The 27,400-nt window shown below is 41.8% G+C and overlaps 1 protein-coding gene across 1 annotated transcript in view; it reads left to right on the top strand.

The window, feature by feature from the left end:
- The window catches only part of cacna1ba (calcium channel, voltage-dependent, N type, alpha 1B subunit, a), a 178,858-nt gene that overhangs the window by 16,556 nt on the left and 134,902 nt on the right, over positions 1–27,400 (top strand). Inside the window, 1 exon segment of the mRNA XM_078249618.1 lies at positions 13,982–14,085. Coding sequence (XP_078105744.1) covers positions 13,982–14,085 — 104 coding nt within the window.

Raw genomic sequence — 27,400 nt, forward strand, 5'->3', positions numbered from 1 at the left:
TGATAGAAGGGCAGTAGACCTTTATAAAGTCATATACACGTGTTTCTATAATGGTTCTAACAATGGGAGACTGGTCAGAGACCAATACATACATACATTAGTTGATTTAGTTATTTTTGTATTCTTTAACAATAAAGGATCATGTATATTACTCTTCCATGTGCATTTTATTTGGCATTTTTAGCACACCATTTGTGTTTTGTCTAGTGAACTGGGACTATTAATTTGGGAGGATTGTACAATTTATAAAACCTATCCTAACTGTACAATCCTCCCAATTATAGTCTTAGTTCACTGGACCAGTAACTATATAGTGTAGGCTACTGTACATTCATGAAACAACAGGCATTTTGACCTTATATTTGGCTGGGGGAAGAATTACAGTCATGTTTACAGTGTGCATTGAGTTTATCCCTTAATTATCTTCATAGTTTCTAGATTTCAGAGTCCAATTTCTTCAGTGTTTTTCTTTTCTATGTCGAGGAAGCAAAGCATATATGAAGAAGAAAACTGGCAGCGTGGCAGTCAATAGCAAACGGAATGAATGATAGTTTATTAGGCTATATACACTACTCACAAAAAGTCAGGGATATTTCGCTTTCGGGTGAAATTTCAGGATTAACCTAAAATCCACTATAACCTTTACCTCTAAACTTTTGAATGCACATGTCCAACAGTTTCAAATGTTTCAGTACTTCCTGCACAACTTGCTGTTCTCTAACAAAGAGCTTAACGGCAAAATTCACAACAGGTGTTTGATCCATGAATCGACCAATACATTTCCTCGTTCAATTAGAATTGGTATTTAAACAGTCCTCCTCATCATGCTGTTCACATTTTGACATCATGAGACCAAGACGACACCTAACAATTGATCAACAGTACCTCACCATTGCGAGGCTTCAAACAGGATGTTCTCAGACGGAAGTGGCCACTGAGCTTAGAGTGTCACAGAGTGTCATCAGCAGATTGCAACAGAGATACAGAGAGACTGGAAGAGTCACAGAAAAGCATAGAAGTGGACGCCCATTGGCCACATACCACACTGATGACCGCTTCATTGTGAACAGTGCCCTGCGAAACCGGATGATGAATGCCACTCAACTCCAGGCACATTTAAGGAAGATGAGAGGCACCCAAGTGTCACGTCAGACCATTCAAAACCGTTTGATGACCTGCAAGGGTACCTTACCACACCACCAGGCACAGGCGTCATCGTCTTGCATGGGCCAGGGATCATTTATGCTGGACAAGGGACCAGTGGGCCTCAGTGCTGTTCTCTGATGAAAGTCGAGTCACGTTGAGCCCGCCAATGATGTTGGAGACGTCAAGGAGAGCACTATGCATCAGCCGCTGTTGTCACCAGACGACCCTTTGGTGGTGGTAGTGTTACAGTGTGGGCAGGTGTGTCTAGTCAATACAGAACTGCCCTACACTTTCTGAATGGTACAGTGACAAGCCCATACTACCTGAATAACATCATTAATCCAGTCATTGTGCCCCAGCATGAACAACACAGGCCTAATTTCATCTTCATGGATGACAATGCTCCAGCTCATCGAGGTCGCATCATTAGGGAACGGCTGCTGGAGACTGGGGTACCTCAAATGGACTGGCCTGCACTTTCTCCAGACCTGAATCCTATAGAAAACCTATGGGATCAGCTGAGTCACCGTGTTGAGGCCCGTAACTCTGTACCCCAGTACCTCAATGACCTGAGGGCTGCCACAATAACTTATTGAGACATTGACATTTTTTGTTGTGGTATACCCACCACTGTTGTTGGCTTTTGTTTGGAAATCACCATTGCATGCTTCTACTTAAATTTCCTACTTTCATGATATTATACCACTGTAGCTTGAACTTTTTACATTTTCCATGAATTTCACCCGAAAGCCAGATATCCCTAACTTTTTGTGAGTAGTTTATGAACCACTGCTCTTAAGTGAAACCATTCTTCTCACTTTTAAGGCAAAATGTACAACTGTTAATTTGTGCAAATGATCAGTAGCCTAACTTCTTGAATGTAATAATTACGTGTTTCTTCTTATATTAAATAATGTGTTTCACTTCAAACTTCCATTAGAAGTTGCTGCTTACTCTGCGTAAAGTATGCACAATGCGTATCTCCATTTTAGCATCAGTGAATCTGGGATCGACCTCGCGGTCTGTTAAGGAAAGCCGTGAACGTGCATCTATCCAAATTACTTCATCCTGGCTCGACCGCTGTGAAACGCATACATTCAGACGATAAAACTTTTGTCTCGCTCTTTGTCCATTTTTAGGATTCATCCATGTGTTGATCAGATTTGTGATCTGATATGTAGCTGACCATAAATGAAAGTGTCTTAAATCTTATCTGAATTTAATCTGTATAGGAGGCACTTGGAATGAAAGGTGTAAACGGGGTCTTAGATATTAGGTTCTCCTTATTTTACAAAAATAGCTTTTTGACAACAGCATCATACTGTTCATACTGCCGGTCTGTCAAAAATCACTCCCTGTTTACTATATAGTGCACTATATTCACCCTCTGTCTTACTATGGCGTTATATGTGCCTCATTCCTGAACAAGTAATTGTATGTTTTGACCACAGAAAATATATATAATATATTTTGCAAGCACATTACATTACATTTTGAACAAAAAATAATTTTGTTTGAGCAAACAAAAACCTATTCCGTGCTCAATAAATGTATTTGTATGTTTGCTATTATCCATATTAACTGCAATAATAACCCCTCTCACGCAGTTTACTTATGTGCTCTCTCAAAAACTCTTTCTCTGCGCGCAGGTAGATGCTGCTGCGCTCCGGCATGTCTCCCTCTTTCTCAACCTCTTCACTCTGTGTGCGATATTCTGGGTGAAGAAGAAACATAAGGACTCCGGGGAGTAAACTCCCCAGAGCTAGGTTAGTAACAAGCATTTCTGGGGGAAGGATGCACATAAAAGGAACAAATGAAAAGAGAGATGAAAGAGCAGCTCATTGTGTCATAGGGTGGAAGGAAATTCCCCAGCAGTCTAGAATTATAATAGCATAACTAAGAGAGGCAGGCTAAAGAGAGGTGCCAGGTCGGGCTTGTACTTCCTGCCTCCCTCTACTCTCACTATATTATTGATTATATGATAGGTAGATCTGATGACTATGAGGAGAAGCAGAGGGAAGCTGGGGTGCTGTGTCTGTAACTATACACCCTGCCCCGCCGGTCTAGGCATACACTGCAACTCCTCACTCCCTAACTATAAGCGTTCGGTTGGGGAGATTGTTTTTAAGGAACGTTGTCGTTTGGCCGATCCAGGCAGTGTAGGCCACCGGACCGTCTGACTACTGCATCCCTCAGAAGCTTTCGCCGCGCGGTAGCAATTCTCTTCTGTGACGACGGCTGGTCAGTCGGCGTTGAAGGGGGGCGAGCCCGGCGAACCGCATCGGCCGCTACCGGTTCCGACTCAAGCAAGGATAACCGGTGTCGAGCAAGAAGATGGACGTTGGCAGGTGGTTGAGTCCCACGGCGCAGTAGCCTGGGAGGCCGCCGGGAGAGATGAGATCCGGAGTGACTGATTATGAGCCACGTCCCTAACTATAAGCTTTATCAAAGAGGAGGGTTTTCAGTTTATTCTTAAATGTGGTGACGGTGTCTGCCCCCCGAACCCAGACTGGGAGCTGGTTCCACAGGAGTGGAGCCTGGTAGTTGAAGGCTCTGGCTCCCATTCTACTTTTAGAGACTCTAGGAACCACTAGTAGCTCTGAGTTCTGGGAGCGCAGTGCTCTAATGGGACAATAAGGTACTAAGAGCTCTTCTAGAAATGATGGTGCTTGACCATTTAGAACTTTGTAGGTCAGGAGAAGGATTTTAAATTCAATCCTGGATTTTACAGGAAGCCAATGCAGAGAAGCTAGTACAGGGGAAATATGGGCTCTTTTCTTAGTTCTTGTCAGAACACGTGCTGCAGCATTCTGGATCAGATGGAGAGTCCTAAGGGACTTATTTGAGCATCCTGTTAGTAAGGAATTACAGTAGTCCAGCCTGGAAGTAACGAATGCATGGACTAGTTTTTCAGCATCGTTTTTAGGATAGGATGTTCCTGATTTTGGCAATGTTACGAAGATGGAAAAAGGCTGTTCTTGAGGTTTGTTTTAAGTGGGCGTCAAAGGATAAGTCCTGATCAAAAATAACTCCTAGATTTCTGACAGTAGTGGTGTAGGCCAGGGCAATGCCATCTAAGGTAGCTATATCTTTAGATGTTGAAGTCCGGAGGTGCTTGGGTCCCAGGACAATAACTTCAGTTTTGTTGGAGTTTAACATCAGAAAATTGTAGGTCATCCAAGATTTTATATCTTTAATGCACACTTGAAGTTTAGCTAACTGACCGCTTTCGTCTAGCTTAATTGACAGATATAATTGTGTGTCGTCTGCGTAGCAGTGAAAGTTAATTGAGTGTTTCCTAATGATATTGCCTAGAGGAAGCATATATAAGGAGAATAGAATTGGTCCAAGCACCGAGCCTTGAGGAACACCATGGCTAACTTTAGCGTACTTGGAGGATTTATTGTTGATATTAACAAATTGGGATCGCTCAGATAAATAGGACGTAAACCAGCTTAGTGCGATTCTTTTAATGCCAACTAAATGTTCCAGTCTCTGTACCAGGATGGTATGGTCAATAGTGTTGAATGCAGCACTAAGGTCCAATAAGACAAGTATGGAAACAAGTCCTTTGTCAGCAGCAGTTAGAAGGTCGTAAGTGATTTTCACCAGTGCCGTCTCTGTGCTATGATGCTTTCTAAATCCTGACTGAAAGTCTTCAAATAGACTATATCTATGTAGAAAGTCACATAACTGATTAGCGACTACTTTCTCAAGGATCTTGGAGAGAAAGGGAAGGTTAGATATAGGTCTATAGTTGGCTAAGACCTCGGGATCGAGGGAGGGTTTTTTCAGAATAGGTTTTATCACAGCTACTTTAAATGACTGCGGTACATAACCTGTTAATATAGACATATTGATCGTGTCTAATAATGTGGTGTTTACATTATGGGTAGTACTTCTTTAAGTAGCCTCGTTGGAATGGGGTCTAGGAGACAGGTAGTTGGCTTAGCTGAAGAGACCTTTAACATTAATTGTTGAAGGTCTATAGGAAAAAAGCAGTCTAAGTATGTATCGGGTCCTGTCGTTCTCTCCAGCCCCCCTGCGCCCAATAGTGAGCCGTTAGAAGCTGTGGGCAAAAGGTGATGAATTTTATCCCTAATTGTTATAATTTTATCATTAAAGAAGGTCATGAAGTCCTCACTGCTCAGAGCTATAGGAATAGATGGCTCAATAGAGCTGTCAGCCTGGCTACAGTGCTGAAAAGAAACCTTGGGTTGTTCTTATTTTCTTCTATTAGTGTTGAGTAATAGTCTGATCTGGCATTTCTGAGGGCCCTCCTATAATTTTTCAGACTATTTTGCCAATCTACACGAGATTCTTCCAGTTTGTTGGAGCGCCATTTACTTTCAAGTTTTCGTGAGATTTGTTTTAATTTGCGAGTTTGGGAGTTATACCAAGGTGCTAGTTTCCTTTGCGTCGCCATCTTCTTTTTGATAGGAGCAACCGAGTCTAAAGTCATGCGTAGGCAGGCCGTAGCATCGTCTACAAAGTTATCAATTTGGGAGGGACTAAAGTTAACATAAGGGTCCTCTGTTATATTAAGGCGTGACATTGAGTTAAGTGCTGTCGGAATGTCTTCCTTAAATTTAGCTATAGCTCTGTCAGATAGGCATCTAGTGTAGAAACTTTTATTTAATTTCGTATAGTCTGGTAGTAGGAATTCGAAAGTTATTAAAAAATGGTCTGATAATAAAGGATTCTGCGGAAATACTATTAAATCGTCAATTTTGATGCCATATTCTAGCACAAGGTCGAGGGTGTGGTTAAAACAGTGCGTGGCCTTATGCACACTCTGACTGAAACCAATTGAATCTAGTAGTGAGTTGAAAGCAATACTAAGGCTATTGCTGTCAACGTCCACATGGATATTAAAATCACCTACAATAAGTACGTTGTCTGATTGAAGGACTACACATGATAAAAACTCTGAGAATTCAGATAAAAATTCAGAATACGGACCTGGTGCTCGGTAAACAACAACAAATATAATTGGCTGTTTTCCATGTTGGATGTTGAAGATTAAGAACAAGGCTTTCAAACGAGTTGTAATTTAGTTTAGGTTTAGGATTAATTAACAGGCTTGAATCAAATATGGCTGCAACTCCCCCTCCAGGGCCTGAGCCTCATGGGATTTGAGTGTTATTATGACTGGGAGGAGTGGCTTCATTTAAACTAACATATTCTTCATGGCCCAGCCAGGTTTCGGTGAGGCAGAGTAAATCAATTTGGTTATCTGATATCAATTTGTTTACCAATATTGCTTTAGACGACAGAGATCTAATATTTAATAGTCCACATTTGATTATCCTATTCTGTTCTATCCTTGCAGTGCTTGTTTTAATTCTAATTAGGTTGTTGAGTATAGCACCTCTTTTGTTAGTGTTTGATTTAATCGGTCTCAGTCCGGGGACAGATACTGTGGTTATGGGATTATAAATGGATGGTTGCTCAAAATGAAGTACAGATGAGCGTGTTGCACTGTGCCTCTGATTACTGATATTACTGATTCTTACTGGAATGATATAGCTGGTCTGTGGGTTAGCAGAGTTATTTGTAAAGGAGTGAGAGCTTATGGGAGAATATAACTGGGAAGTGCGCTTGTGCGTTTGTTTACGAGGTGCAAACAGTCATTTGAAGATTTGTGTCTGCACGACGAGCCACAGATTCCCACGTAGCATCTGGCTGCCGCGTCTATTGGGATGAATCCCATCCCTGCTGAACAGGGAGCTATGTTCCCAAAACAGTTTGAAATTGTCAATAAAACCTATTTTGTGGGTGTTGCATGTATGCTGGAGCCAGGCGTTAAGGCCGAGTAGTCTACTAAAAAGGAAATCTACGCGACCTTTAGATGGTAGTGGTCCCGAAATAAAAATCTTTTTCCCAGTGCTTTTAAAGCTTCAATGAGAGTGCCGAAGTCTTTCTTTGTGCGTTCACTCTGCTGATAGGACATGTCGTTATGTCCACAATGGACCACGATGCATTTAATAGAGGTCGGGAGTGAGGGTATCAGGTCCACAGCTTTAGCCAGGATGTCTGCAACTTTGGCTCCAGGCAGCATTAAAAAACCTTATATCCCGGGTGATGGAGTCACCAATAATTATTGTGGTTGGGGGGAAAAGCGGACGAGGAGTGGGGGGACATGAATGGCCGGTGGCAGGAACAGCACAGCCAGTATCGGTTTGAGATGAACAAGAAGAAGAAGAGGAATATTGCTTACCGTTCGGTAGGGGAGATCGTTTTTGAGGAACGTTGTCGTTTGGCCGGTTCAGGCAAGGGAGGCCACCGGACCATCTGATTACCGCGTCCCTCCGAAATTTTCGCCGTGAGGCAGCTGTGTTCTTTTGTGATGACAGCTGGTCAGTCGGCTTTGAAGTGTGGCTCGCCCGGGTAACCACGTTAGCCGTTACCGGGGGAACGTTCGGCTTCGACAGGGCATCGAAGCGGCTGGAGAGGCTGAGGGCAGGAGGCGACGGAGCCCTACCCGAGGCTCTCTTTCAGCCGCGAACCACTGTAGTCCAGGATGGCCTGATGGTCGGTGTCAAACTAGAAGATGGATGTGGGCAGGTGGATGGGTCCCAGAGCACAGTATCCTGGAAGGCCGCTAAGAGAGTTGTGATTTGGAGTGATTGATTTTGAGCAACGTCCAGGTAGGTGGATAACAAGGCATCTTTGTTTTTTAAGTCCTCTGAGAGCCGACAAACTTCTTCCCTAAGGTCAGCGATTTCTTTGTTTGCTTTTTCAAGCAACAAGGAAATATTGTGGGGAGGTGGGGACTCGCCAGGTGCAGATGTAGCCATGGAGCTGGGGTTAGCCTGAGGCTAATGTTTACTAGCTACTTGTAGAAAAGGTGTAGTCCTCCACGCACAGGTACTTAGATTTGCGTAGATGCTGGCTCTTTCTATATACTAAGGGGATTGAAAATAAACAAAAACTAAGCAAATAGTACAACGTTATTCTCAATAATAATGCTATTTTCCTCCGTCTGTCTCCTCTCCCTCCACACTCTCACACTGCGTTAGCTTCCGGCACAGACGGTGTGTTCAATGAAACTGGGAAAAGACACACAATCATAGTTACCGTGTTTTATTAACCTTTATTCTTTTGATATATTAGCTTGCGAAGGAGCTATCCGCTGCTAACGCTAATTTATCTGAAAAAGCAGAATTGTTAGCTAACTACTGCAAAGATATTTGACTGGTGGCCAGAGAGGTGTTGTAACAACTCATATACCCCTATATCAATTCCCAATGTGTTCCAAACACTATTATATTAAAGTGGATATTCTTACGTTTTAATGCAATTGAACTGTAAACATTTAGGTTGGTTTGGTCAGAAATTCTACTATTAGGTCTACTACTTGAAGTGCGGCTTAATGTTTCAACAGTCATCCATTACTTTCAGCTAATCATTTGAACTGTAACGCTGTGAAAATGTGAGCGAGTGTGTCAGAGTTGAGCACACACAGAGTGCAGAGGTTGAGAGAGAGGGAGACATGACCTGCGCACAGCAGCGTCTACCTGCATGCAGAGAAAGAGTTTTTGAGAGGGCACATGAGTAAAGTGCTTGAGAGGGGTTATTATTGCACGTTAAGATGGATAATAGCAAACATGCAAATACATTTATTGAGCAAATATAGTTCTCTGTGCTCAAAACATACAATTACTCGCTCAGGAATGAAGTACATACATAACGCCATATCTTACTTGAGTGACATAATTCTGAACGCAAAATAAATGAGAGAGAAAAGAGTTCATTTGCAAACACAGATACAAGCCATTCTTAAATTGAATAAACTGAAACCAGTTTGAATGATATTCCTTTGAGTGCACAATGCACATAAAAAATGATTTATGAAAATTAAAATGATAAGTAAGATAAATAAAACAGAGATCTGTTTTTGCAAATGAACCATTCAACTTTGACTGTAGTTCCTTCAATAATTCCCATTATGGAACAAAACAAATAATGGTCATGCCATGTATTCTTTGCCAACAATCCCACTATCACCTCTATTGAGGCAGGTGGTTTATCCACAATAAAAATCAGCATTTCTCGTTGAAATTTCAACAGATTTTCAAGCCGATTGCTTTGCTACAGACATGTATTGATTTTATGTATTAAATATTTACGTATATATATATATTTTTAAACATGTATTTATTGAGTTTTTGTACATTTAACAGACAAACACAGTACAACAAGGCACATAACATAAAACAGACCAAAGAGACCAAGGATCAAGTGTAGTAGCTATGAATCTGTACATCCATAGGTGTATGCTTACACTAAAAACATACAGTAGTTGTTTATCTCAACACCATATAGTACAGATGGCACACTACCAGTATTAGGAGTATGTTATCTTATTTGGACAAAAAATGAAAAAGAAAAAAGAAATAAAATAAACACCGCTCAGTCCAGCTAGTTATCTCTCCAACCATCCACATCCATATTGTTATTCTCAAGGAAATTGAAGAAAACACTCAAAATTTTCCAGAACTTGTCAAGCCTATTTTTTGTTGTGTAACTTATCTTTTCTAAAGCTAAGTAAAAAGTAATTCCCCTCAACCATTGCGATGTGCCACAAGGTGTGTCCGATTTCCATGAGCAAGCAATGCATCGTTTGGCTTCTAAAAAACAAATATTCATTAGAGATCTAACTTTGTTAGAGGTTATAAAGCCGTCTGGGTAGAGATTTAATAAGCATAATTTAGGGCTAAGGGGCACCTCCTCGCCAGTGATCTGGCTTGCCAGGTCCAACACCTTCTTCCAGAATGAGAGTATCTGTGGACACTCCCACATACAATGAGTGTTCCTTTTTGGTCTTTACATTTGACGCAAGTATCTGGTATGTTAGGATTAAAGCGATGCAATTTAGCTGGGGTTATGTATAATCTACTTATCCATTTATATTGCAATAGTTTTGAGTTTTATGTTTTTTTACTATTTATTGATTGGGTTTGAGCTAGAGAACATGCTTTTGACCATTCCTCCTCTGTAATATTTTTACGTATATATTTTATGCGGCAGAGACGCATCTCACAAGCTGGATATGCTATCTACGTATATCTAGGGATTGTTTGTTACCAGCTGGCCGCCATATTGGTTCTGTGACATGCTTGCATTTAGTCACCCACCAGCAGGAGCGTTTATTGGTCTGGTGCAGTGCATTCTGGTAATTGTAGGTTTTCTATCTTTTGAGTGAAAGGGAATACCACAGCCCCTTTGCTCTGTTTTCTCTGGCCATGTAGCACTAATTAAAAAAAAAAAAAAGTTCTACTGCATAGAGATGTGAGGTCCCTTCCCTTTAGGTGCACCACATGAGACCTTATTTCGATACAATATGTTAGGTTGTGAAAGGGGAGAAACTAATTATTATTATTATTATTATTATTATTATGTATCTCGAACAATCAACAATGTTGCAAAAGAAAATAAAACAAAAAAATGTAAATCACAAAATAAAACACAAACAATCAGAATTTAACAAAAACCAAAAAAAAAGGATTAGTTCGAGGAGCAGGTCGAAGCAAATAGCTTCATCATTTCTTGATCCCGTTTGAATTGAGCCATATGTCTGTCAATTTTATAGATAATTTTGCAAGTGAAGAAAGTCAGTTTGTTGTAGGTTTGTCCTAGTACCACTTAGTTTTGTGCTTACTGAACTACACATCTTATCTGACACAATAAACGTCACCTTGCTTGCTGCTTGGCGTGCTAGCTAGCTTAGCTATGTTACACATTGCATCTTTTTATCACCTGGGAAGCGAAAGAATAAGCAAGACCCGTTGCTCATCTTGTGTGAGTAACGTTACAACCCCGTACGAAACACACAGGCATCCTAGCTGCTAGAGAGTGGACAACTTCAAGTACCTTGGTGTCCACATCAGCAAGGGTCTGACCTGGGTGCTGCATACTGACTTGATGATGAGAAAGGCAAGGCAGAGACTGTTTTACCTTAGATGCCTGAGGAAATTCTAGGTATCCCCTCAAATACCGAGGAATTTCTACTCCTGCACCATTAAGAGCATCCTGACGGGGAACATTACTGACTGGTATGGAAACCACACTGAACAGGACCACAAGGCCCTGCAAAGAGTGGTTTGTTTGGCTGCACATACAATAGGCGGGGCCCTACCCTGCCTAAAGGATATTCACATCGGACGCAAGAATAAGGCTAGGAAAATCATTAAAGATCCTAATCACTAATCGGATAACAGCCTTTTCTCCCTGTTCAGATCGGGAAAAAGATACCGGATAAATTAGGCCAGCACTGAGAGGCTCAGGAAGAGCTTCTACCCTCAGGCCACTAGAATCCTAGATGAGGACACTGCCTAAGACTAGTTAATTAAGGGTTATAAATTAAATATATTTAGTTTTTTTAGTTTGTAATAATTGAATATTATCAAAGCAGCAGACCATGCACATATCTTGCAAAGATTACTTAGTCCTACTTTTCAATACTGGACAATACTGGATAGTAAGAACTGTTCAGAAAATTACCTACAGCATGAGGAACTTGAGTGTAAGAGGTTATAAATTCAGTGAGCTTATATGGTATCATGGCGTATTTTATAATTTGTACACGTCTCATGGTGTATTTTATCCCCTCCCGGCCTAGTAGGCATAGGCCACTATAAACATTTTCAAACCGGTTTGATATCAAGCCAAACACCGGACTGGACCCATATATCAAATTTTACCACTAGGTGTCCTCTTGACTCCACCGCTCTCCAGTCAGACTGATAAGAGAGCCCATATTAAGAGTCTAGCGATTCCAGTCCACATGGTGGCGGTAATGCACCTCTAAGCCCTGACTTTTTTCCTGCAATGAGGGTATAATAACGTCTTTAGTGGAGGTATTACCCACAAAGTGTTGCATTACGCAGACAACCTCATTCTATATCTATCTAATCCGACTCCCTCTCTATACCCCCTATTCCAGCTATCCTGGGACACTTTGGAAAACCATCAGGCTACAAACTCAACCTGGAAAAAAGTGAACTTTTCCCAATCAATTCCCTAGCTCTTAACATTCCGTCTACCATATTCCCTTTACGTAGGGTTGGCTCTTATTTCAAATACTAAAAACATTATTTAAGCTTAATCTTACCCCTCTAATTAAGAAATGCAGATCAGATCTTAAACGTTGCCGCAGCCTGCCTGTGGTTGGTTATATTAACCTGATTAAAATAAATAGTGTGCCTTGATTCTTTGTACTATTTTCAGAACATCCCCATTTTTTATCCCCCGTGAGGATGTTCTCTCAACTTGGTAAGAGTCTTTCTAACTTCATTTGAGGTGGTAAGCCGCCACTTACTTGTAGAACAGTCATGCAAAGGCCCAAATGTTGCAGGGGAATGGCTCTACCCTACCCTAATTAGTTTGGCACCCGTAACACTTTAGTGATTGAGACAGCAAAGTGCATTAGTTTCGGGAGCGACATTCTTAATTCTGCTCTCCCGACCCCTGCTTTTGCCGACCATTGCCAGAGTGCCATCTGTGACCATTAGGTTGACTATTTCGAATGACAAGCCATGTTTTTTAAACATGGCAAAATATTTGTTTTTTCAAATATAACATCAGCAGTGGTTTTACCTTGGAAAAGGTGTATGAACCTAATGCAACTTCAACTACGCTATCAATATCCAAAGTAGCCGAACATTATGTTGCCTTTTCATACTTTTTCTCGAAGTTGGCAGTAACATGTCATAGTTAACTAATTAAATATATAGGACTTTAAGAATTTAATCCTTACCATTTTCTCCAAGGAACTTAGCTCCTCCAAAGGCACTGGATGAGGTCTGCTCACTCTGCTGGTAATTGACTCTAGGGGCAGCGTGCGTCGAACACGTGTTCCACAACAACAACAACACTAGGCTGCCCGCAGATGCGCCTGCCTATTAATCGGCTTGATATACTCGGATATTGGCCAATGCCGATTATGTAAAAAATGCCAAAAATCGGCCAATTAATCGGCTGGCTGATTAATCTGCCAGCCGATTAATCGGTCGACCTCTATGTGTGACCCTGTAAGATCCCCGGTCTTTCCATATTATGATAGTCTATAACGTAAGATGTGAGATGATTGTCTTTAGATGTGAGATGGTGTCAGACTTTAGTCTTTTCAAAGTCTTCTAGTGTATGGTAGGCATTAGTCTGAGATCATTTTCTAGTTAAGCAGCCTATCTAGTTATCATTATGAATTTCCCATGTTTTTTAGGAAGAAAGTGAAAACATCAAACAATGATAGGCTTATTAGCTATGAATACATTTTATTTTATTTTGTAAGCAGACACTGCCCCCACAGTGTCTTAGAAAAATGATGTCCCTTGGAAAAATGTTGTTGATGACCAATGCTTTATATTGTATGGTGCTCATTTTACTCATAGTACAATTCTCATGTTGTCCAAAGAGTATTAAAACATAGCAATGAGCCACACTGTTGCAATGGGTGTCATAACATGTACCATGTTTATTTTGACTAAATCCCACATACAACGTCCTTCTGCCCCAAATACTCCTCAGAACACCAACTGTGTATTAATCCGCCTCTGAAAATAGTTCACAACAAATACACTATTTGTAACTGTATATATGTGTGAGCCGTTCACATTACATAAGATTTACATCTTGAGCAGAAACCAGTGGGTTTGGGGCAGAGAGCCACAGACAGAATATGTTGTTTGTGGTTTTTGGTCTTTTCATGGGATTAGTTGACACTAAGAAAAACATAGATACACTTCTTATAACCGCATCAACAAGTGTGGTGGAGTGAAGTGAACAGTATTAACAGTGCTTTCTTTGTCTCTACATTTGTGTGTGTGTTTAGGCCAACGATGCCTCAGGGAACACGTGGAACTGGCTTTACTTCATCCCCCTCATCATCATCGGTTCCTTCTTCATGCTCAACCTGGTGTTAGGTGTGCTGTCAGGGTGAGTACAAACTGTGTGGATGACCTAAGCAGAGCATTTCAAGAGATGTTCTTTACATTTTACCAAGATTTGCCCCAATCTTAACTAGGGATGTGCATGATTAGTGGACTAAAGATTCAAATTCAAATTATCACATACACAATCACACACAGTACAATGTGCAGTGAAATTCATTGTGTACCTGCTCAATAAAAACAATAACAATATTACATTACATTACATTACATGTCATTTAGCTGAAAGGAGAGAATTAGTTGGGTGTCATCTGTGTAGCTGTGATAAGAAAAGCCGTGCGAGTGAATGACAGACCCGAGAGAGTTGGTGTACAGAGAGAAGAGGAGGGGACCCAGGACTGATCCCAGAGGAACCCCAGTTTTGAGTGGGCAAGGTTCTGAGGTAGATCCTCTCCAAGTTACCCGGTAGGTTCAGTCTGTCAGGTAAGATGTGAGCAAAGAGAGCGCAGAGCCTGAGACACCCAGATCCTGGAGTGTCGAAAAGAGGATCTGGCGGTTCACTGTGTCAAAGGCAGCAGAAAGGTCCAGAAGGATGACAACGGAAGAGAGAGAGGTTGCTCTAGCGATGTGAAGCTGCTCAGTGACAGCAAGGAGGGCAGTTTCTGTTGAGTGGCCAGCCTTGAAACAAGACTGGTGGGGATCAAGAAGGTTGTTCTGGTGGAGATAGGTAGAGAGTTGATTATAAATGGCACGCTCAAGTGTTTTGGATAGAAATAGAAGAAGGGAGACAGGTCTGTAGTTATTTACCTCAGACGAGTCGAGTGTTGGTTTATTGAGTAGTGGGGTCACTCTTGCCTCTTTGAGGGCGTCGGGGAAACCGCCAGTTGGCAAGGAGATGTTGATTAGATGGGTGAGGAATGGAAGAATGGAAGAAGGTCAGGAGCAATAGACTGGAGAAGGTGAGAAGGAATAGGATCAAGGGGGCAGGTGGTTGGGCGGGCGGACGTAATCAAAGTAAGAATTGGATTTGGAGATAGAGGGGTGAAAGAGGAAAGAGTACTGATGATTTCAGGAAGTGTGGTGGAGAATGAAGAGCGTATGTCATCTATCTTTTTTACAAAGTAGTTGACAAAGTGGGTTGGTAGAAGGAAGGAGGGAGGAGGGAGGAGGTGGACTGGGGGAATCTAGGAGGTTAGAGAAGATGTAAAAAAGTTTTTTGGGGTTGGAGAAAGAAGATTCAATTTTGGTTTGATAAAAAGAGCTTTTTGCTGCAGAAATAGAGGCAGCGAAGGAGGAAAGAAGAGACTGATAGGTACGCAGATCATCTGGGTGTTTAGATTTCCGGCATTTCCTTTCCGCTGCCCGTATAGTTGATCTTTCAGCACGCACTGAGTCAGATAACCATGGAGCTGGGGAGGACTTGCGAGCTTGCCGTGAAGTAAGAGGGCAGAGAGAGTCAAGAGAGGAGGATAGAGTAGAGAGGAGAGTGTCTGTGGCAGCGTTGGGAGGCATGAGTAAGAAAGAGTCAGATGGTGGGAGGGTTGCTAAAGTACATAACGCCAGAGAAGAAGGAGAGAGTGAACGAATGTTACGGCGGACAGGTATAGTGTCTCTTGAGATATGGTTGTGAGTAACAGTGAGGTTGGATGTAGAGAAGTTTCTGGTATTTATGAGATCTAGGTGGTTGCCAGCTTTGTGAGTTGGTGGGGAAGTCTAGAGTGAGAGGGCAAAAGAAGAGAGAAGGTGTAAAAAGGCAGTTGACTTCTCTGTCTGGATGTTGAAGTCGCCCAGAAGTACCAGCGGAGGGTTAGTGTCAGGGATGTTTGAAAGAAGGACATCCAGCTCTTCCAAAAACTCTCCCAGAGGACCTGGTGGGCGGTAGATAACAACAAGGATTAGTTGTACCTGATGCGTTATGGTAACAGCATGAAGTTCAAAAGAACTCTACCAGTGGGTCTGGGTGTGTGGGTGAAAGAGTAGGCGGAAGAGAGAGCAGCAGGGGTGGATGTGTTGGTTGGTGTAATCTAGGTATCAGTGAGAGCAAGGAAGTCAAGGGATTGCTGGCTGGCAAAGTCAGAGATGAACTCAGTCTTGCAGACTGCCATTTCCACAGGCCACCTGCGACAAGGTGTTGAGTGTGTGTGGAGCGGGTTGGATAGGTAAGAGAGGTCGGGTTGCGGAAATGTTGCGAACTTATGCAAGGTTTGTAGTATCTCCGATCGGATACATGGATAGGAATGGAGAAGCAGCACATTTCCAGATAAAGACAACGAGCAGTGTAAGTAAGATATTAGATATCAAGTAAGATATCAAGCCCACTTAACTTCCCACTTAGCCTCCCACGAAGACTCCTGCGTAGACTCCTTTGTCTTTGTCCTCTGAGTCTTCGTCTGATGAGGCTGCCGCTGAAGTTGCCACTTCACGCAAATGCCAATATTAAATACAAGGAGGTGATTGGTGTTGGCTACAGGTGAGGAGGCCCCACCCTAGCTAATCACTCAACAAAGCACCTGGACAGTCGTTAAGCACCACTCCCCAACTCCACACTAAGCTAGTCTGACCGTTTCAGTCACTTTAAGTAAGACCTGAAAATCTTGCCAAAACACACAGCAGAAGTAGAATAAGTAGCAGAACCCACAGTAAAAGCAGCAAAGATAAGAGGCAAGCAACAAAAGCAGCAAAACCAAGTAGCAAACAGCAAAAGGCAGCATAATGAGCAAAATCAGCAGAACAAACGCAGTCAATTTAACCTTAAGGCAGCAGATCTAATGACAGTGGGCAGAGAAGCCTAATAAAGTAAGTACTTATCTTAATATCTAGCTGTCTAGTAGTAAGTCTCCTCAGAAGTCAAAAGCACACCAATAAAATCCATAAAAAATAGTTATATACAACACAATAGAGTAAGAGAATAGAAAATGAGGTGGTGGCTGGGGGGCTAGCCACAGTTCTCATTGAGCAGACGGACAGCCTGAGGGAAGAAGGTCCTCCTCATCCCCTCAGAGTTTGTTCTCAGGCAGCGATAACGCCTCCCTGATGGCAGCAGAGAGAACAGTGAGTTGCTGGGGTGACTGGGTTCCCTGAGAATTTTTGTGGCCTTAACCTTGCAGCACCTGAGGTAAATGTCCTGCATATTGGGGAGAGGAGCTCTAATGATCCGCTCAGCCGAGCGGTCCACCCTCCTAAGGGCCAGGTGGTCTTTTTGGGTGCTACTGCCTATCCAGGTGGTGATACTCTCTACGGCGCAAGTTCCTGAGCACCCTGACGGAGAGCTTAAAGTCTCTCAGGCGTCTGAGATGGTGGGGACGCTGACGGGCCTTCTTTCCTAGGGAGGTGATGTAGAGTGACCATGTTAGGTCCTGAGTGATATGAACCCCCAGGTATTTAAAGCTGTCCACCCTCTCCACCTGAGCCCCGCTGATCCTGAGTGGATGGTAGATCCTCTGCTGTTTCCTGCCGAAGTCCACAATTAGCTCTTTAGTTTTTTGTGACGTTCAGCACAGAGATTGTTTTCCTGGCACCAATTCTAAAGGTGGTTGATTTCCATCAGGTAAACTTTCTCATCATTATCGGTGATCAGACCTACCACAGCTGTATCGTCAGCAAACTTTACAATGATGTTGGAGTCTGACGTGGCCATGCAGTCGTAGGTGTATAATACAGTACAGCAGGGGGCTCAATACACAGCCTTGGGATCCGGTGTTGAGGGTGAGGGGGGATGAGACATGGTGGCCCACTTGCACTACCTAGGGTCTGCTGGTTAGAAAGTCGAGGACCCAGCTGCACAGGAAGGAGTGCAGACCTAGGTCTCTCAGCTTAGTGGCCAGTCTGGTGGGTGTTAAATGCTGAGATATAGTCCACAAACAGCAGTCTAACATAATTTCAACATTTGGTGTCTAAGTGGGCTAGCGTTTTGTGGAGCATGTAGGCTATGGCATCTGTAGATCTGTTGGGACGATATGTGGATCACAAGGGGTCTACATCACCACAGATGTAAGGGCTATGGGGCGGTAGTCATTTAAACAGCTAGGCTGGGCTTTCTTTGGAACAGGGACTAGGACTGACTGTTTAAAGCAGGTGAGAATAATAGACTGTGAGAGGGAGCGGTTGAATATTACTGTGAATACAGGTGCTAGTTGGTCAGCACAGGCTTTAAGGACATGGCCATGGTAATACCATCTGGTCTAGCTGCCTTCCTGATGTTTACACTTCTGAATGTCCTCCTCAGAGCAGTGTCAGTTTGCTTGTGTTGGGATATAAACGGCGCTGATGATAACTGAGTTGAACTCCCCAGGAAGGTAAAATGGGCGACATTTAATTGTCAGGAGCTCCAGGTTGGGTGAGCAGGAATGTGTGAGATGATGGACGTTTCTGCTGTCGCACCAGTAGTTGTTCACCATGAGACATACTCCACCTCCCCTCGACTTTTGTTTAGAGTGTCTTTTTTTACTTGATTTAGTAAAAAAACAGAAAAAAAACAGACGGAGCAGGTACTACGGCTGGCGCACCCACCGACGCCATGGCAGCTAGTGGACTAGTCGATTAAACGCTGCTACCCTGGCTAGTTGGCACCAGAAATACTTGTTGGTTAAACTAACAAGTATTAGTTAAATTAAAATGATTAAGCCTCCCTCGCTCTTCAGCTGAGCCTCGTCCATCCCACCAGTCTTTGGTCCAGGATCAGCCTGCTCCCGCAGCAGCAGCGACTTTCCGCTCTAATCTGAACTCATCAGCTGCTCCTGATGCACTTCCGCCCTGTCGCGTTCTTTCGGTCCCTGTCTGCCATCACCTTCTCTTTCCAAAAAAGCAGCTGGGTTCAGCAGTCAGTCTGGTTCTCCCCTCTGTTTCACTTCATTGGCCAGCTGCACACTGAAACTAGCTAGCTAGCCAGCTAGCACGTATACAAGCGACCTAGTGTGCTATGAATCAACAAAGCGAGCTAACATCAGCTAGCTCAATGAATCAAACTTGCATGTTAAGATCATGGATGTACAATAAGAACTGGATACAGCATTTGAGGTGGAGCCCTGTTGATTCCTTAAAGAGTTGCTCAGTGGCACAAAAAAGTTAAACTGCTTCCACCTTATGGGTCCCATAGAGCAGGTGCACTAAAGATCTCCGCCTGTTAAAGTGGTCTAAAATATACTTGACTGCTACATACATGATAGGTACATCTCAGTTCCCTTATTTGATAGCTCCTCGGTCCTCGGCTGAACCGGAAGTTGTTCTGTCCCTCTTTCGTGAAGGCCGTCACAAAACTCTTATTTTTGCCCTGAGGATCTAGCATAGAGGAGGGATCACCGAGGAGCTATAAGTGAGGATACGCAAGAGCAGCCTTCCCGGAAGTCGTGTAGCTCAAAGGGTTGCTAACTCAACCCATACAGCTGACAAATTCACATGACACTTCAGAGGAAAGGACGTCTCATCCCTCTAAAACATATTTGCTCATTTCCTCTCTCCTCCCATGATTTCCTCTCGTCCCTCCTGTGCTTCCTTGGTGGGACAGGCTTAGACGTCTTTTTGTGTTTTGGCCTGTATGTTGGTGTCAATTACCCATTTTGACAGCCGAGCCGGGGTACCAGATATACCTGTAAAAACGCAAACCCAGCGCGCTACAGCCATGGAAGCAGCAAACAAACGAACAGAGATTGATTCTACATGACCTAAAAAACTGTAAACAGTTGCATGACCAGAGACGTAAAAAAATCTGGGTAAATATTGGAGATGTATTTAAAAGATGGAGACAGCTTGGAGCCCAAAAGGACGCCGAGTTGGCTAATTTCCTCCTGAACAGGTAAGCATTAAGCTTCAGGCTAATTTATCACGGCTACTAGAGGACGGGCATTTTCAGTCATTTCAACATTTGTGTACTCACACCGAGAAAGTGTGTCTGTCAGTCGGGCAGAGATGACGCCGAGGTAGTGGTATTTTTAGCGGTTGCTGCCGTAATTTTAAGCCGAGAAAGTGTGTCAGTCAGTCGGGTAGAGAGGATGGCGAGTTAGTGGTGTTTTTAGCGTTTTTTGCCGTAATTTTAAGCCGAGATAGGGTGGTTATCAGTCGGGTACAGAGCTTCGCGTGAGCACAAGCTTTTATGACTATCAACATAGCCAGCATCTAACGTTAGCTACTCCACTGTGCTATGAAGTAATGTCTAGCTATGTGAGACTAGCAACTAGCAACATTGTTGGATGCTGCGTTATCAACCTGGCAACCCCTGTGAACTTCGAGTCTGGGGAGGAGGGGCCATGGGAGACAACACACTTCAGAAGTAAAATAAATTTAAACTTCGGGAAAAGATTGAAAAACTTCGGGAAAAGTGACAAAAGCGTTAAAAAAAAAAGTTTGACCCAGAAAAACAAAAAGTTGTATGGTCGAGACAACACAAGGGTTAAACGCTAGCTGTCAGTATTACAAATTGCATCTTTAATGTTACCTGTAACCTTATAAACTAATGTAGTTAGCCACTGATATGCTAACTATTGTGCTGTTTTACTACAACTACTATTTCTAGTCATAGTTCTATTATCTTTATTGTTACTATAATTGGCACTGTTTATCGTACCCCCAACCTACACTGTCAGACACCGCCCACCAAGAGCCTGGGTCTGTCGGAGGTTTCTCCCTAAAAGGAAGTTTTCCTCACCACTCAATGTTTCTGCCTAAAAGGATTTTAGGCAGAGTTTTCCTCGCCACCGTTGCACTAAATGCTTGGTGGAATTACTGGAATAGTTTGTAATAGTCTTTGTAAATTATAGTGTGTGGTCTAGGGCTGTCAATCTTCCTCTATAATACTATTCGAATTCTATTTATTTTATTTAATATTCGAATAATATTCGAATATTAAATGCTCAAATTCATCCTGTTATTAATATTTACGATATTACACAGGTTTATGGATCGCCAATGCCACTATCAGCATGTGGTTGTTGTTACACATTCTGTCTACCAGAGGGACAGGACATGTTTTGTTTTGAAAACAGGTGAGCGCTTTCTTATTAACAATAAAACAGCGGCACAAAATGAATGACTTGAATTTGTCAACTTTAATGTACCTTGGCTCAAGCTCGTGAATAAAATATTTAAATCCAGACCCCTGCGTGATGTTGATCGGTCTCATATCTTTACATTTGAACTGTGTCAGTTTGTCCGTTATCGCCTGGCGGACAGCTGGTAAGCCCCGTGATGAGGAGAGAGGCAGAAAAAAAGTAATTCTTGCCCATTTTTAGAGGCAATTCCTCGGACAGATCGCCTAGCTTGTCAGGGTGTAACGTTGTCAGGTGTGATTTGAATAGTATTGATTTTTTTTATATTCTAATTATATTTGAATTTCGGAATTCGTTCCAACAGCCCTAGTGTGGTCTAGACCTACTCTATCTGTAAAGTGCCTTGAGATAACTCCTGTTATGATTTGATACTATAAATAAAATGTAATTGAATTGAATTGAATTGAACTGGTATGTCATCACTTTTGAAAAGGGAGACTGTGTTTTTATTGCCTCTTTTGGACTATTGCTTTGCAGTTATCATCTTACTTAAGCACCAGCAGTCTGGGTGTTGTTCCCCATCCTCCACTCATGTGCAACATCTAACTTACAGCGTATCATCCATACCAAATCATGATAGCAATGTCATTTTTCCATTGGGTTAATAAACACTTATCATAGATAGATCGGAGGGTTTGCGGATTTCTGGTGTTTAAAGCTTTTGTTGTGTAAAGCTGTTTTCCTTACTGTACAATACCTGCTCAGCACCAAACAGCAGACACAATCTCTAACACAGTTAGAGACTAGTTGGTGAACATAGGGGAGCATTTAGTAGCTTAAAAGACAGATATTTCCCTCAGGGGTTGGTTTGCCAAAAATAGAGCTACAAGCTGCTTTAATTAGTTATTGGTTTAAAGGTATAATGTGGGGTTTTCTTGTAAAAAAACTTTGTTAAAAATAGTGTAAAACGATTAAAATATTTAATCGCATTAATGACATAGTTAACTCGCAATTAATCGCACATTTTTATCTATTCTAAATGTCCCTTGATTTCTTTTTGTCCTATTATTTTTTCTCATTTTAATGCTCTTATCAACATGATACGATACTTTTAAAACGGTGCCTGAACCGAAAGATTTATATATATTTAAAAAAGGAGCACCTTTTGTGTGTTCTGTATGTTCAAAAATATAAACAATAAAAAGTTGATCACAAAACGGCAAAAACAACCACTGGATGGGAAAAGGGTATTTTACAATAACTTTGAATGCACCACGAGGCTGGCGAGGCGAGGCTGAGTCTGTGTTTTTCAGACAATGGCAGCTACAGTCTGGTGTTAGAAGCCTCTCCAGTGAAATCCAGACACACCTTTAGACCGTTTAACTGTCAGCATTTCAACCGTGTTTACTCCAGCTGATAGCTAACGGTAGGCTAACGTAACCTGCTGCTAAGTGTAGTGTTGACTAGCGTCCCGTGCGGCAATGTTTCAGTTCCCTCTTAACGTCAGTTTTTGGAGCATCAGAGAGAAGCGCAGGCATTTCAGTGGCACCGAAATCCGGTCATTAAGGCACCGGTGCCATATTAGCACCAGGTCTCGGTGGATGACATTTTCCCATTCAAAATGGCGATTTTCGCCGAAAAGCGACTAGTTTGCAGGTATGTACTACTCTTTGTCTAGCTAGATCCGGTGTGGTGTTGTAGTTTTTCTAACGTTACTAGTTGTTGCAACAGCATGTGAAAAAAACTACAAAGTTTGCTAGGCCAAAAAGAACGTTAATCTCGCGATAAAGAAAATTTACGCCATTAAAATGGGTTTGCGTTAACGCCGTTAATAGTTTAACTGACAGAACTAGTTAAAAATAAATACACATTAACATACTAACTATGCACTAATAACGTTTGCAAAGCCCACAATACTGTTTACAGTGCAGTCCAGTATTTGGAAAATGATAGTACTAATCTTAATTTATATAGCACTTTGCAAATACACAGTTACTTATTGCTTTATAATAAGTCTAGGAGTCCTGGCAGCAAAGGCTAGGTCCCCTTTGTGTTTGAGTCAAGATTTTCAAAATTCAATAATAGAAGAACACCAGGCTCTCAGGGGGTGTGGGGGAACCTCTTGAACCTTTTTGGATTTTGTATTCTATTTCATTGTTGTTGTTCTATAACAGTACATTGGATTTTAAGTGAAAGGTTTAAGGGATGTTTCTTAGCTTGAAGGGTGTTCGGGGGTGTTCACATCCATATTTAGAACAGCATAGGAATCATAGTTCTTTTTACCCTTGGGGGAATGGATAAAACAGGCTACATTTCCAACATGGTTAGTCAACCTCATAGTTGCCAATTTAAAGGGATACTTCACCGATTTAGCATCAAGCTTTGTATCAGTAGAAACACGGTAGTATTTTTGAATGACCGTGCTTCCCTCCCTCATGTCACCCTGAGACGAGAGATCTCTCTTATTGTGGGTCTGGAAAAAAGCCGGAGGCATTTCTGCCCAGAAGCAATGGACTACAGCCAGTAGTAGGAGCTACTTCCACATGTTTTCAGTCCGCCCATAGGGGGTTGGACTGTTGTCTTTCTCCGAAGATTGGCGAGGCAAAACGAGTGTCACCCATCTTGAATCCTCTTTTAGATAGATAGATAGATAGATAGATTGATTTATTCATCTCGAAGGAAATTTTAGAACAACAATTATGTGCATTCAAACTACCGCACATGTGTACCACCGGGATACATCTGTACAGATCGGAGAATATGCAGGACACTGGCTAGCAGGATGCCCAGTAGAGATGTGGCAGTCGGGGTTCCCTCTGATGTAGAGATGGAGTTTGACGCAGTGATGGCTTTGCTTGTCCATGTAGTCAGGATCGTAGCCATAGGTCGTAGCTGATAGCCATTTTCACCTTTTCCTCTGGGTTTACTCTGATGTTTACATTTGAAAACCTTGACTGACCAGGCTAGTCATCAGGGGACTGGTGAATTGAGTTCCCTCTTCTGATGAGCAACTTGTAGTCATGAGATGGCCGCAGAGATGGTCTTGCTAGTTTGTTCATCTTCCCCACATTTTCCTCAATGTTTACTCTGATGTTTAGATTTGAAAAACTAGCCAGCTGGTTAGCTAGACCAGGGGGCTGTTTCACAAAAGCAGAATTTATAAATCCAGGATAAGCGCTTTTTATTTTACTATATATACTCTTTACTTAAATATTTTTTTTCTACTACTATGGGCTTACAGTTAACATAGAAACGATCAGACATACATTTAAATGCCCTCTGTAAATAGACAGTATTACATGGCTATGCTGCCGCCTGCTGGTAGGGGCAGTAAATTACAACTTGACCAGTCATGTCAGTCTAATATGAGCTATCAATCATCATCAAAAATATACATATTGCACATGAAACTTTCTGACAATAATTAACAAAGATATCAGAACAGTATGTCAGCATCTATTTCACATACCGAGAATTCTACCAAAGGCATGGAACGTCAAAGATTGAAGCGGATAGTATGGAGAGATAACACAAACCATGAGGCTGTCCTGCTCACATTCAACTTCCTGACTAAATCCCATGATGCAAAGGTCCTACAGTTCTTAAAGGAACACACACGCATGTGGAACAAACTATACTATATCTGGGTAATGGTAATATAGTTATATTAATATTGTAATAACATGATAATAATTGGGTAATATATGTTGATGTTTTCACAGTATTATAAGCTACTATCAGCGTAATACCTTCCAAATTAGATCAAAATTCTTGGAATTTAAAATGGGTAACTACCATATTATAATTCTGAAATGTATCCACCCTTTATCTTCCAAATATTTCCCTTTTGTTTCAAGGTAATACTTTACAAATGATATGTTTAACCTTGTGACTTTTTACCTTGAAACACGTCTTCTTTCTTCTTTCTGTGTAACAACCATGAATCAGTGCTGCAATATGCAAAACTACTTGTTTCTATTTCATTTTGTTCTGTCCCCATCAGGACATTAGTTTACTTAAATGTTTTTCTTCTGCCATTGCTGGCAGTAGTTTGTTCCACATGCGTGTGTTCCTTTAAGAACTGTAGGACCTTTGCACCATGGGATTTAGTCAGGAAGTTGAATGTGAGCAGGACACATAGACAGTATATAAGAATGGACCAACAGATCCCGTTGCTCTGGACGGAGACCAGTGAAGGATATTAGAAGCACTTTTCCGGTGAGCGCTGAGCGTTACTGCGCAGCCTCCAACTGAGAGAGACGACGTAAATGTGACGTGAGCAACCTGTCTGAAAGTTGTAAGTCTTCTGGTAGCTGTGCCAAGAGAAATCTCAATCATTCCCAATTTTGCAGAGACGGAGAGCGTAGGTATATGTAAGGAGATAACATGGGCACAGGCTAATTATTGCTAACTAAAATGCTAGTTAACATTAGTAATTCAATTTAAACAGCTAATAAAGTCAAAACTTCCTGCGAGCTTCTCCTGTACTATATGGTAATTCCTTTACTATGCGACAGTAAGTTGCGTGGTTATGACACAATCGTTAGCCTATTTTTACAAAAACGTCTGCTACGGAGCCATAACGTGAGGTACAAGGTAACGGAGCCTTTTATACATTGTCGTGTTTCTTTAGAAATAAACAATGGACAATAAAAGTCTTTAAACGCTTCAGATGTAAAGTTATTCTCTGTCAAAGTGACGTCAAAATGAATGGCGGTCAATGGGATGCTAACGTCGGGTGATCGTTTGGTAGCATCAAAATGCTGCCATAGGAGGTTCGAGCTCTGAAGCGAAGCTTACCCCCTTGGCAGGACAGCCTCATGGTTTGTATTATCATCTATCCATACTATCCGCTTCAATCTTCGACGTTCCATGCCTTTGGTAGCATTCTCGGTATGTGAAATAAATGCTGACATACTGTTCTGATATCTTTGTTAATTATTGTCAGAAAATCCTGGCTGTTAGCCTGGTCGGGACCAGGGTAGCTGTACAGAATAAATATCCATGGTAACTTAGGTGCCTCTACTTTTGTGAAACCGAATCAAGGCTAAATGGAGCCAGGATAACTGGGAAAACCCGGCTTAATCCCTTATCTTGGTTTTGTGAAATAGCCTTCAGGCTAGCAGAGTCGGCATTAAGTTAGAAGGTGAGCAAAGTTGGCAAAAGACTGGTAAGTTGATTTCCCGATCTGATAAGGGGCTCATAGCCACGTTATCACCGTCGAACATCAACCATGTAAAGCACATCTTATATTTGTAAAGTATTAAAGTATTCAGCATACGTTTTGTAGAGCTAATAGAGAGGCAACTGGAGATGTTTGCGCCTTCTAAAACAGAAGCATGGCTGTGTAGACCATAGATATATATCTATGGTGTAGACCCATAAAGGAAAATAGAAAGAAGGATTTCAAGGTCATTTGGTGTCATTGTGAGACTGCTGTTGTTCCCCTTATTTTTTTCATCTATTTTAATTAATTGAAATGGATGAACACAGATTTGTATTCATGTTGTTTAATGTTATTTTTTTGTTGAAAGAATAAGTACTCTGTTCTACTATGTTCCAACTGGCTGCTCTGCCCTTGCTGATAAGGTAAATTTTCTCCATGCTGAAATCTATTTTCTTAATGTGCTTCTCTTTGAAATCATGGTGAGAGGCTGACTGTCCCTCAATGACTAAGTCATTTGTGGAACATCTTTTTTTCTCCTTACCTTAATTCCTTTAGCTACTTGCAGGAGGAATAAGCCTAACTTGTTCATGTTACATCATTTTGATGGCAATAAATTGGTTGCCATTGGGAGAGGAGTTTGATGACTAGAGTAAACAAACTGTAAAGTTAGCACGACAGAGCCATTAATATGTTTATTTCCCATCGGGGTCATTTTCACGACCATTATTTTCCTCAGTTTTTTCATGTCTGGTCAAGCTTAAACACGTAAGCAGTTTGAGGCTTAAGGCCAATTTATGCATCTGTGTTAAATTGACGCCGTGGGTACATGGGTAGGTACGTGGAGATACGGACCATACGCCGTTAGTTCTAGATCCCAGTTGTTTTCTTTATTAATGCTTCCTCCCTTCAAAATTATAATATTACGTTTAATTTTTTAACTGACAGCACTCACACAGCTGGACCAGTAACAGCTAATGAAGCTGGATTATCATGACCAGAGGCCTTTCTTGGGCACAATTTCGCTAAGGGACCTTACCTGCATTTTCAAACTGTGCCATGCAGACCTCCTCCTAGCACACAGGACTTGGGCACACAATAGTAGTGTAGCGTATATGGGTACTTAATTAATTGACATTAATTAATATAATGTATAGAGCATAGAAAGCCTGCATGCTATGTAGGCTAGTTATCAGCAAAAGTTAAAAATGAAAGAG

The sequence above is a fragment of the Sander vitreus genome, chromosome 5 (assembly GCF_031162955.1).
Source record: "Sander vitreus isolate 19-12246 chromosome 5, sanVit1, whole genome shotgun sequence".
NCBI classification, from domain to species: domain Eukaryota; kingdom Metazoa; phylum Chordata; class Actinopteri; order Perciformes; family Percidae; genus Sander; species Sander vitreus.